Here is a 13,316-nt window from a genome sequence, read left to right on the forward strand (position 1 = left end):
TAAATTAAAAAAAAAAAAAAAAAAGGTGGAAGACGAGCTTTTTTTCTCCGCCCCGAGTTTCGACCACTGCATTTTCATACATTATACAACGAAGTAAATACAAATTCTGTCTTGTTCATCTTCGAATGTAGCAGCATTTCCATGTACTACGAAAATCCGTCTGGCAAGACTGCTCTGGATGTTTGTCAATATGGCCAACTCTACGTTCTGAATTTTTTCCTACCTGTGAGTAGAGATGGTTGCTAATAGGAACTTTTATGAATTATGAATCACATGCAGTATTCTCTTCACCATAAGAATAATTCGAATATAAACATTTTGCCATGTATTTGTTTCGTGTTTGCTGCTATCTCATTTAAATTCTGTCTGCCTAATAAACTACGAAACAAGAGTGCGACAACAACAAACGCGGAAGAATATACATATCATGTCATGTTTATATTCGTATTAAATACAGATGATGTGACTTACCAAACGAAAGTGCTGGCAGGTCGATAGACACACAAACAAACACAAACATACACATGAAATTCAAGCTTTCGCAACAAACTGTTGCCTCATCAGGAAAGAGGGAAGGAGAGGGAAAGACGAAAGGATGTGGGTTTTAAGGGGGAGGGTAAGGAGTCATTCCAATCCCGGGAGCGGAAAGACTTACCTTAGGGGGAAAGAAGGGGTATACACTCGCACACACACACATATCCATCCGCACATACACAGACACAAGCAGACATTATTTTTCCCACGTGGAAGCAGACATTATTTTTCCCACGTGGAATGCTTCCCTCTATCATATTTATATTCATATTATTCATATGCCTAGTAGTGATAGTCAGAAATGAAGCACAGCAATTGACTAGATTTTTAAATCTATGGTGACTCTAATTTCTGTGCAGAATGTTATGTACTAAAGAGGCGTCTGCAAAGATTTTCAAACGGAGAAAAATTTTCGCTAAACTCTCGTTAAGAACATCTTCTATTGTACGCAGTCTATTATTTGGTTCTTGTTGATCATTATCAAAGAAAGCAGCAGTGTAAGTAACAACAAATAGCAGTCTCTTGCCATTGTTTCGCTAATGAGACGATTCCTCTCTCTCTCTCTCTCTCTCTCTCTCTCTCTCTCTCTCTCTCTCTTTTTTTTTTTTTTTTTTTTTTTTTTTTTTTTTTTTTTTTTTTTTTGTACGCGACGGTAGCGCGCACAAAAGCAAGCCATGCCGCAAGCGGCGACAGGCCGTAAACACTCATTATCAGAATGCGACAAACAATACATGACACAGTACAGTAATGCATTTTCAGTTTAGAGTGACGTAAACACCTATAACAAAGAGAACAGCACTCATCAGATAAAAAAAAAAAAAAAAAAAAAAAAAAAAAAAAAAAAAAAAAAAAAAAAAAAAGAGAGAGAGAGCAATGAATTAAAAAGTAGATGAAGCACGTGAAAAAGGAAGGATACCCAGGATACCCATATAAATACGAACGGAGTGCTGACGCATAGCAATGGCTACCTGGTAAAGCATAACTTCTAAGCTTACGACTCGAACCAAACAACTGTAGCTGTATCATCATTCATTCGACCTAAATTGTGTCTCATATTACAATGGATCAACTTTGTTTCGATTTGGAGGTGCGGCCTAAAACTTTTCTCTCCCCTTGAATTTCGAGTCTCAAATTTCAGGTGCGGCTTAGATTCGGGAAAATTTTTTTCCCTCGATTTCGAGTCTAATTTTTCGGGTGCGGCTTAGATTCGAGTGCGGCTTGGATTCGAGTAAATACAGTACATTCATTCATACAACAAAGCACACCACATCTCTGGCCAGACTGTAACTGTGTCGCATCACATGGAAGCAGGAATCTGGAGTGCGATGGAGAAGGAGGGATAGCAGTGTACAGGTAGTGGGAGAGAAATCAACGCTGCCTGCTGGAGCATCTAGGGACTACATGGTGGCAGGACAAGGCAGCCAGGCACAGTGTCATTAGGTTATGAAAAAGGGGGGGGGGGGGAGGGAGGACAGGAAGCAGAAAAGGAGAAGAGTAGAGAAGAGGGAAAGACCGGTGGGTGTGTTGGCAGAGAGTAGCAACAATGAGGGTGAGGGATTGAATTGGGAGTAGGTAATAGGAAAGAAGGGGGTGTAAACTGTTGGGTAGAGGGTGTGAGGGCAGGAGATTACTGTAGGTTGGGGCCAGGATGTTTACAGGAGTGTAGAATGTGTTGTAAGGATAGCTGCCATCTGCGCAGTTCAGAAAAGTTGGTGGTGGGGTGGAGGATTCAGATGGCCTGGGTTGTAAAGCACCCACTGAAATCAAGCTACATGTTGTGCCACAGGGTGGTCCACTTTGCTCTTGGCCACATGGTGTTGGTGGCCATTCATCCTGTTGAACAGCTGGCTGGTAGTCATACCAGCACAAAAAGCTGTGCAATGATTGCAGCAGATCTGGTATATGACATGAATGCTTTACAGGTGTCCTGGCCTCTGCTTGAATAGGATAATCTTGTGACAGTTTTGCAATAAGAAGTGGTAGGTGATTGGATTTGACACGTCGTGCAACTGGGTATTCAACAAGGATACGATCCCTGTGGCAACAGTTTGGTATTGGAAGTGCCATAGGACTAGGATGTTGTGAAGTAGTCCAGCAATGGACTAATATGTTACAGAAGTTGGGTGGGTGATGGAACACCACTTTAGGAGGGGTTGGTAGGATCTCGGATAGGACATCACTCATTTAAGTGTATCATGATGGGTAATCAAAGTCCTGATAAAGGATATCTTTCAGTTGTTCCAGTCCGAGGTGATATTGGGTGATGAAGGGGGCACACCTCTGTACCTCAGAACTGGGGTTGGTAGGAGGATTGGGGGTGTGTGGGGATATGGTACGGTCTTTGTGAGACCTTCTGCATACTGGGAAGGGAATTCTTGTCACTGCAGATATGCCATCCCTAGGTGGCCAGGCAGTATGAGAGGGATTTTTTGGTGTGAAAGGGTTGGCAACTGTCAAATTGTAGGTACTTTAGGTTGTTGTTGGGTTTAATATGAATAGAGGTGTGGACGGAGCCATCAGAGAGGAGTTGGTCAACATCCAGGAAAGAGCCACACTGAGTTGAGGAGGTCCAGGTGAAGCGGTTGGGAGAGTGTGTTGAGGTTGAGAAGAAACGAGGGTAGGGAGTCTTGGCCCTGAGTCCAGATCATGAAAATATCAACAATGAACCTGAACCAGATCAGGGATTTGAAGTTTTGGGCGACTAGGAAGGTTTCCATCCTTTTTTCCCATATTTTTCCATGCATTTTGCGTATTTGTGAGTTTTGTGCATATTTTTAATAGTTGTGCATATTTTTATGTATTTGAATATAATAGAGGGAAACATTTCACGTGGGAAAAATATATCTAAAAACAAAGATTCTGTAACTTACCAAACAAAAGCGTTGGTACGTTGATAGAAACAATAACAAACACAAACACACACACAATTTTCAAGCTTTCGCAACCCAAGGTTGCTTCATCAGGAATGATGGAAGGAGAGGGAAAGACGAAAGGATGTGGGTTTTAAGGGAGAGGGTAAGGAGTCATTCCAATCCCGGGAGCGGAAAGACTTACCTTAGGGGGAAAAAAGGGCAGCCACATAGAAGTTTCAGTCCAATCCAAAGGTCATTGGCCCTCCACCTCCTGTCTTTACCACGGCCAACATGGCTAAATTTGGGTGGAGGCCCAGTGACCTTTGGATTGGACTGAAACTTCTATGTGGATGAGATTTTAGTGAAAAAATTAACAACAGTGTTCTGGGATTGTTTCAACTCTGGGTTTAGTTGAGTGTTGATAGGGAGTTTTGGGGCATGTGGCAAGTTGAAAAGTTCAGCTAGTCAGGTTTGGGGTGCTATGAGGGGTTGACGAGGAGGAATGGTATGGGTAGGATAGTGGTTCCCCAAGCTGATAGTAGGATTCAACGAACTGGGTAGCATATGGTGGTTGTGTCTGGAATGCTCTTCCAGGTACTGGAGTGCAAGGGGTTCGATTTTAGAGAAGTGATGTATGTAGTAGGTTTTGCACTATAGCAGTATCTTATGGATCAAGCTGACATGGTTCTGCAGTGCCTGTGCCATGGAGATGTGTTTTTGCAGTATCTGGTTTGTGAGGGTAGGGACTTGAAGATTCTGGAAACATGGAGGTCATTGTGAAAGAATGGGTGGGAAAAATTTTTATGGGTAGATCTTTGGTGGGGAATGTGTGGTTTAGGTGGCATTTAAGGCACAGGATGTGGGACTGGGCTTTAGCCAGGAAAAGAGGTACTTTTCTGAACCAGTGTAGAGAGATGGAGCCAGAGTCCATTGTGCCAGGGATGGCATTGGTGAAGTGAAAAATGATGAAGGAAATGGGCAAATGAAGGCATTAGGTGTTGTGAGGATTAACAGAAAAAGATGTGTAAAAGTATGCACAAATACATACAAATATGTAAAAATATTCTCAAATATATACAAATACATAAAAGTTTCAGTCCAATCCAAAGGTCATTGGCCCTCCACCTCCTGTCTTTACCAAGGCCAACATGGCTAAATTTGGGTGATCAAAGATTTACTGTCCTACACTCGTACTCTCTGCTGTAAATATCACTTTGCCATGAAGAAAAATGATCCTAATCCTACTCCTAATGATCCAACTCCCCAAGACACTATCCACATTGAACCCTGCCTGGAACAGTTCCGTCCTCCGTCACAGCGGAACCCACCTCCTCTTCCTCAAAATCACCCTCTCCAAACCTTCCAGGAATTTCTGACTTCCAGCCTTGCCTCTCAATCCTTCTTAAAAAACCTTAATCCTACTCCCAACATCACCACTGCTGAAGCCCAGGCTATCTGTGATCTGAAGGCTGACCGATCCATCGTCATTCTTCCGGCGGACAAGGGTTCCACGACCGTGGTACTTGATCATCGGGAGCATGTGGCTGAGGGACTGCGTCAGCTTTCAGACAACACCACATACATATAATATTCCACACGTCCAGGGCCTCGCTGCGATGGAGCACTTCCTTTCACGCCGATCACCTGCCACCCAACCTAAAACCTCTTTCCTCATTACCTTAGCCAGATTCATCATGACCCACAACTTCTTCACTTTTTAAGGTCAAACAACCAACAATTAAAGGGAACAGCCATGGGTACCAGGATGGCCCCCTCATACGCCAACCTATTCATGGGTCGCTTAGAGGAAGCCTTCTTGGTTACCCAGGCCTGCCAACCCAAAGTTTGGTACAGATTTATTGATGACATCTTCATGATCTGGACTCACAGTGAAGAAGAACTCCAGATTTTCCTCTCCAACCTCAACTCCTTTGGTTCCATCAGATTCACCTGGTCCTACTCCAAATCCCATGCCACTTTCCTTGACGTTGACCTCCATCTGTCCAATGGCCAGCTTCACACGTCCGTCCACATCAAACCCACCAACAAGCAACAGTACCTCCATTATGACAGATGCCACCCATTCCACATCAAACGGTCCCTTCCCTACAGCCTAGGTCTTCGTGGCAAACGAATCTGCTCCAGTCCGGAATCCCTGAACCATTGCACCAACAACCTGACGACAGCTTTCGCATCCCACAACTAACCTCCCGACCTGGTACAGAAGCAAATAACCAGAGCCACTTCCTCATCCCCTCAAACCCAGAACCTCCCACAGAAGAACCCCAAAAGTGCCTCACTTGTGACAGGATACTTTCCGGGACTGGATCAGACTCTGAATGTGGCTCTCCAGCAGGGATACGACTTCCTCAAATCCTGCCCTGAAATGAGATCCATCCTTCATGAAATCCTCCCCACTCCACCAAGAGTGTCTTTCCGCCGTCCACCTAACCTTCGTAACCTGTTAGTTCATCCCTATGAAATCCCCAAACCACCTTCCCTACCCTCTGGCTCCTACCCTTGTAACTGCCCCCGGTGTAAAACCTGTCCCATGCACCCTCCCACCACCACCTACTCCAGTCCTGTAACCCGGAAGGTGTACACGATCAAAGGCAGAGCCACGTGTGAAAGCACCCACGTGATTTACCAACTGACCTGCCTTCACTGTGAAGCTTTCTATGTGGGAATGACCAGCAACAAACTGTCCATTCGCATGAATGGACACAGGCAGACAGTGTTTGTTGGTAATGAGGATCACCCTGTGGCTAAACATGCCTTGGTGCACGGCCAGCACATCTTGGCACAGTGTTACACTGTCCGGGTTATCTGGATACTTCCCACTAACACCAACCTATCCGAACTCCGGAGATGGGAACTTGCTCTTCAATATATCCTCTCTTCCCGTTAACCACCAGGCCTCAATCTCCGCTAATTTCAAGTTGCCGCCACTCATACCTCACCTGTCATTCAACAACATCTTTGCCTCTGCACTTCCGCCTCGACCGACATCTCTGCCCAAACTCTTTGCCTTTGAATATGTCTGCTCGTGTCTGTATATGTGTGCGCGAGTGTATACCCGTCCTTTTTTCCCCCTAAGGTAAGTCTTTCCGCTCCCGGGATTGGAATGACTCCTTACCCTCTCCCTTAAAACCCACATCCTTTCGTCTTTCCCTCTCCTTCCCTCTTTCCTGACGAAGCAACCGTTGGTTGCGAAAGCTAGAATTTTGTGTGTATGTTTGTGTTTGTTTGTGTGTCTATCGACCTGCCAGCGCTTTCGTTTGGTAAGTCACATCATCTTTGTTTTTACAAATACATAAAAATATATCTAAAAACAAAGATTCTGTAACTTACCAAACGAAAGCATTGGTACGTTGATAGAAACAATAACAAACACAAACACACAATCCCCTCCAAAGATCTAGCCACAAAAATTTTTCTCTAGATCCCACCCTTTCTTTCACAATGACCTCCATGTTTCCAGAATCTTCAAGTCCCTACCCTCACAAACCAGATACTGCAAAAACACATCTCCATGGCACAGGCACTGCAGAACCATGTCAGCTTGATCCATAAGATACTGCTATAGTGCAAAACCTACTACATACATCACTTCTCTAAAATCGAACCCCTTGCACTCCAGTACCTGGAAGAGCATTCCAGACACAACCACCATATGCTACCCAGTTCGTTGAATCCTACTATCAGCTTGGGGAACCACTATCCTACCCATACCATTCCTCCTCGTCAACCCCTCATAGCACCCCAAACCTGACTAGCTGAACTTTTCAACTTGCCACATGCCCCAAAACTTCCTATCAACACTCAACTAAACCCAGAGTTGAAACAATCCCAGAACACTGTTGTTAATTTTTTCACTAAAATCTCATCCACATAGAAGTTTCAGTCCAATTCAAAGGTCATTGGGCCTCCACCCAAATTTAGCCATGTTGGCCTTGGTAAAGATCTAACCTCCCTCTCCCAATCCCTGCAATGGAAACACTTCTTCACCAGTAATCTCTCCAACACAAGCCAACCTAATTCCAAAATCGAACCCCGCCTTTCCCAGTTCATACTACCTCCAGGAATTTCTTACCTCCACCTTGGCCTCACCATCTTTCAACATTTCACTAGAAGAAAGACTAGCCATACAGAACCTCAAAACTAATCCTTACATTATCATCCTGCCAGCAGACAAAGGTTCCACTACTATTGTTATGAACCGCAGCGGCTACCTGGTGGAATGCCTCTGCCAAATGTCGAACTCCATCTATAAACTCTTCCACAGTGATCCCACCCCAGAAGTGCCACATAACATCAAATCCTTGCTTGAATCCTTAGGCCTCTCACAGAACCTCTTCCAAGAATCCACTTCCCTCCTCAACCCCTATGACACCCCATACACCTGCCTTCCAGATGCTCCCCAAAATCCACAAACCCAACAATTCTGGACACCCCATTGTAGCTGCACATTGTGCTCCTACTGAGAGAATTTTGGCACTCATTGACCAACATCTCCAATCAATTGCCTGAAATCTAGCCTCCCACATCCTTTACTGACTCTCTACCATCCCCACTGCTTTACCTCCATGATCCGTAGTCATCACTGTTGATGCCACTTCTCTATACGCCAACAGTCCTCATGCCAATGGCCTTGCCACTGTTGAACACTATCTTTCCCAACATCCTTCAGACTCCAAACCCACTACCTCAATTCTCTTACATGTTACTAACTTTATCCTACATTACTAACTTTAACCTAACACACAACTACTCTTTTGTAGGCAAGATATAGGCACAAGCCTGTGGCACAGCTATGAGCATCTGCATGGTATCTTCCAATGCCAACTTGTTTATGAGCCACCTAGAGGAAATCTTCCCAGCATCTCAAATCCCCGAACCCGTGGTCTGGTTCAGAATCATTGTTGATATCTTCATGATCTGGACTCAAGGCCACGACACCCTATCCTCATTCCTTCACAACCTCAACATCTCTCTCCCATCCACTTCACTTGGTCCTTCTCAACCCAGAAGTCCCTCCCATATAGCTTGGCCACCCTGGGATGTCATATCTGCAATTATAAGAACTCCTTTGCCCAGTATACTGAAGGTCTCACAAAGGCCTACACTGACAGGCACTATCCCCCAGACCTAGTCTGCAGTTAGATTTCCTGTGCCATATCCCCAAATACCCTACAATCATCCCTCCAGCCCCAGGAAACAGCTAAAAAGGAACCCAATATGACCCTGGACTGGAACAACTTAACCACATAGTTTTTCAGGGCTTTGTCTATTATGATGCTCTGATAAGAGGGACGTCCTATCCAAGATCCTTCTCACCCCTCCAAAATTGGTGTTCCACTTCCCACCCAACCTCCACAACATTCTAGTCCATCCCTAAACCACTCCCAACTCCTTCCCACAGGGGACATATTCTTGTGGAAGACCTAGGTGCAATACCTCCCAAATGTTGCACCCAGCACTTCCTATTCCAGTCCTGTCACAGGCTTATCCTATCCCATCAGACGCCGGGCCACCTAGGACTGGGGCCATGTCATATACTAGCCCTGCTGCAGTCATTGGACAGATTTTATATTGATACGACTGCCAAACCAGCTGTCCACCAGGATGAGTAGCCACCAACAAACAGTGGCCAAGAGCAAAATGGACCACCCTGTGGCACAACATGTAGCTGAATACGACATGCTTGATTTCAATAGCTGTTTCACAACCCAGGCCATTTTCCCCTCCACCAGCAACTTTTCTGAGCTGCACAGATGGTAGCTATATTTACAACACATTCTCCACTACCGAAAATGTCACAGCCTCAACCTATGGCAAACTACTGTCCCCACACCCTCCACCCAACAGTTTCCACCATATCGTTTTCGCTTTCTCTGCTTCTCTCCTTTCTTGCTCCCTGCCCCACCTCCCTCCCTTCCTGACAGCCTCCCAACACTGTGCTTGGCATCCTTGTGCTGCCACCATGTAATCCCTGCATGCTCCACCAGGGAGTGCTGACTTCACTCCCTCCCCCTTCTCCAAAGTACTCCAGACTTCTGCGTCCATTTGATGCAACACAATTGCATTCTGGCTGGACTGGCTGGAGATAGCGATGTGCTTGTTTTGTGAATGTGTGCTTGTTTTCCCTTCTGAAGAAGGCTCTGACCAAAAGCTCAAATATGTAACAGACTTTTGTTGCTCCTTTCTGTAACTCAAAGTGTCATCTTTACGGCGAGTAGCAATTTATCATTTCCATAACATCAAAAATATCTCGTACACACAGTTACCATTAGACTAGTTTCCCTAGACGTGCATTAATTTCAACAATCACTTTTATGCTGACAGTAATCATTCAAGATCAAAATACGGTCTTCTTTTATGGCGTTTATTGGCAAAGCAAACTCATGGCCTTAAGGGGAACAAATTTGGTCATGTGACAATGTACAGCCATGTGCTAGTTCAAAGTAGTGCATATAACTGCCTAACAGAGCAAGCACTTAATGTGATCGTGGAAACTGCCTTTGTGAGCAGCCACAGTGGCTTGCTGTTAATGCCACTAAATTTATCAGTGATCAGGTGGAGGAAGAAATAGAAAAGGGATGGAATGAGCAAGAAAAATGTTACAGCTAAGTACGTCAATGGTGCGCAAATTATGACAGGATGGTCATGACACTGTGACAAGTGGAACTGAAATATTTAACCCAAAGGAAAAACAGCAAAGTCCACACATAAAAAATGCCATTGATGCCATGGATAGGTATGTCATTGGGTAGCCATTTCTTGAATGTTATGAATGTTACAAGAAAATACCTACTGTACAAGAACATCACAATTTATGTTGCACAGAATGGATTTCAAAGTTAGCAAACAAAAGGGAAGACATGGAGTCATGATGGTGATTGGAGAAGGTGATTGGAGAATGGACTGAATGGTGATGTAGTTTAAGTTACCAGCTATGGCACCCTAATATCATTCACTCTGGAGGGCCTTCACTCAGCAGACATTGTCCTCAGAAAACAGATGAGAAAGAAGTGATCAAATCTGAACTTGAATGTTTACAGTAGCTAGGAATAATCACTCCAATCATGTCAAGCTCACTGGGTCATTTCAACCGTTATTGTTCATAAACCATCTGGAATCAGTAGGATAAGTGGCAAATTTAAGGTCACTATCAATGCTCAATCACAGATTAACCAATTCCTCTGCTGCGCCAGGATGGACTACTGCCAAATTTGGCAGGTAGTCACTACTTTTATAAATTTAACCTTTCTAATGCATACCTGCAGTTACCCTTGGACGCAAACATGCATACTATCTTCATGATGAACATGCCTTTTAGACTATACCATACAACTGATTGCATCAATGTCGTAAGTACACTCTCTATTTGGCAATTGTATTTAAAACATGGTATCTCCCAGTGCATTAAGTACTTATATGACATCATGAAGAGGGCCACGAGGAAGTAACATCTTGTCTTACATGCTTTGTTTGATATGCTCCAGGCTCACAATCTTAAATGGAGATTAGAAAAGTGTACTTATATTTTGGAGATGTAGTAAGTAAAGCTAGTCTGTGCCCACTATTGGATCATGCAGAGGTAGTAGACGAACTGCCAGTTTTCTGAAATTGTAAAGAACTCTAAGCTTTTCTTGGGAAAATAAATTATTGTGGAAATTCTGTATCCAGGGAGGCCCACATTTGTCACTCACTAAATCTTTTTTTTTTTTTTTTTTTTTTTTTTTTTTTTTTTTAAAGGGTGCAAAGTTTATATAGTTTGACAGCAGCAGTGAAGAGATCTACCAAAAATCACATAAAACATAAAAAGGAATAGCGAAGTAAAGATTAAAACTTTTTGGACAGCTTTACCAAATGAAAGTGGGCAGACTAACCAAGCAAATATCCCGTATTTCTGGTAAAAGAAGTCAATGATTGCCAAAACCACACATACAAGGACAGACTAGAAAGAAACAACATCAAAGAATCAGAACCAACAGATATAAGCTCTTTCAGAACTAGACCCTTTATTTAAAAAGGTACTCAGGCAGGGAAAAAACAAGAACTGGGCAGAAGAAAGATAAAAGCAACATTGAGAGAAGACGAAGGAGTAATGGAAAAAGAAAACAAAAAGGAAAGTAGAAGATGTTAAGCTGTTACATGAGCCCAGTTTGTAGTGAGGAGAAATAAAAGACCAATGCAATGAAGAAGCTTCTGGCTGCAATACTGAAAGAAGCAGTGTGGCGATACTGAGTATTTCATGTTGGTCACAGCTGTGAAAATCCCTCTTTTTACTTTATTTACTGAACACATTGATGTACATTTAATAGGAAAAACAACATTCACATTATACAGGGTGATTCAGAAAGAATACCACAACTTTAAAAATGTGTATTTAATGAAAGAAACATAATATAACCTTCTGTTATACATCATTACAAAGAGTATTTAAAAAGGTTTTTTTTCACTCAAAAACAAGTTCAGAGATGTTCAATATGGCCCCCTCCAGACACACGAGCAATATCAACCCGATACTCCAACTCGTTCCACACTCTCTGTAGCATATCAGGCGTAACAGTTTGGATAGCTGCTGTTATTTCTCGTTTCAAATCATCAATGGTGGCTGGGAGAGGTGGCCGAAACTCTCCATACAGTTGATTGTGGAATTTGCAGCTCTCTGCTAGCTCTGCGAGTTGATTTTCCTGGGCTGCGAACAAATCCTTGCTGGATACGTGCTACATTTTCATCACTCGTTCTCGGCCGTCCAGAACTTTTCCCTTTGCACACACACCCATTCTCTGTAAACTGTTTATACCAATGTTTAATACACCACCTATCAGGAGGTTTAACACCATACTTCGTTCGAAATGCATGCTGAACAACTGTCGTCGATTCACTTCTGCCGTACTCAATAACACAAAAAGCTTTCTGTTGAGCGGTCGCCATCTTAGCATCAACTGACGCTGACGCCTAGTCAACAGCACCTCAAGCGAACAAATGTACAACTAAATGATACTTTATAGCTCCCTTAATTTGCCGACAGATAGTGCTTAGCTCTGCCTTTTGTCGTTGCAGAGTTTTAAATTCCTAAAGTTGTGGTATTCTTTTTGAATCACCCTGTATTTCTAGAGTGAGGCTCTTTTCTCTTGCTTCAAAGAGTGTGTTAAGCTTGTCTTACATCTTCGGAAATTATAAGACTAGTATGTCATAAACAAATTCTAAATTCTGATTGGACACTTAGGATTGATACTGACTATAAGTGTGACATCTGCAAAAGTGAAGATTAACTACTGGAGGAGATTAATCATGAATTCTTTGCTTTTTAAGATTTACTCTTGCTAACAAAGTATAGAAGAATAAATATTTTATACCTCATGTGGTTTACCCTCATAGAGTTTCACTCTCTTGTGCCATTCATGAACATTGTGTGGATTCTGTCTGAGTAACACTGAATTCAGAAGCAGTAATCGCCGCTCCATAAGATGTTCAAATCGAGCGAGACGTAAATCGAGATCAATGTCATCTGAAATATACATAGAACAACTATTAAATCATCAGTTCCATGACTTATTTTACAAACAATATAACTGCTTTTATGCACTGAATATATACCAAGTGTGAATTGACTGTTTACAAATAGGTATTTAATTGCTTGAATAGTTATCAGGAGTAAAATGGCAACTAATGTTATACCCAATAACTATTAAGCAGATATTGCTTTGGGAAAGGCTCAGACAGTACATTAGGCACATAACTGCCAAAAACTTTCCTTTGCATCTGCACAACTCTAACAATTTACTGGATCATCTGAAATCAGCAACTGTTCTCCATCAACTCTACATCCTACTTGTCACTGTCGATCCCACCTAACTTTATCAAACATTTCCAATAAAAACAGCTGTGGGTAGATAGAATTATTAATGAAGAGGTACT

The 13,316-nt window shown here is 42.9% G+C and overlaps 1 protein-coding gene across 2 annotated transcripts in view; it reads right to left on the minus strand.

Moving 5' to 3' along the window:
* Positions 1 to 13,316, minus strand: part of LOC124798123 (pre-mRNA-splicing factor syf1 homolog) — a 150,759-nt gene that overhangs the window by 50,305 nt on the left and 87,138 nt on the right. For both annotated transcript variants that reach the window (XM_047261380.1, XM_047261381.1), the window contains exon 9: positions 12,755 to 12,906. In XM_047261380.1, the coding sequence (XP_047117336.1) occupies positions 12,755 to 12,906 (152 nt within the window). The remainder of the gene's footprint in view (positions 1 to 12,754; positions 12,907 to 13,316) is intronic.

Source organism: Schistocerca piceifrons, chromosome 5, assembly GCF_021461385.2.
Source record: "Schistocerca piceifrons isolate TAMUIC-IGC-003096 chromosome 5, iqSchPice1.1, whole genome shotgun sequence".
NCBI lineage: Eukaryota > Metazoa > Arthropoda > Insecta > Orthoptera > Acrididae > Schistocerca > Schistocerca piceifrons.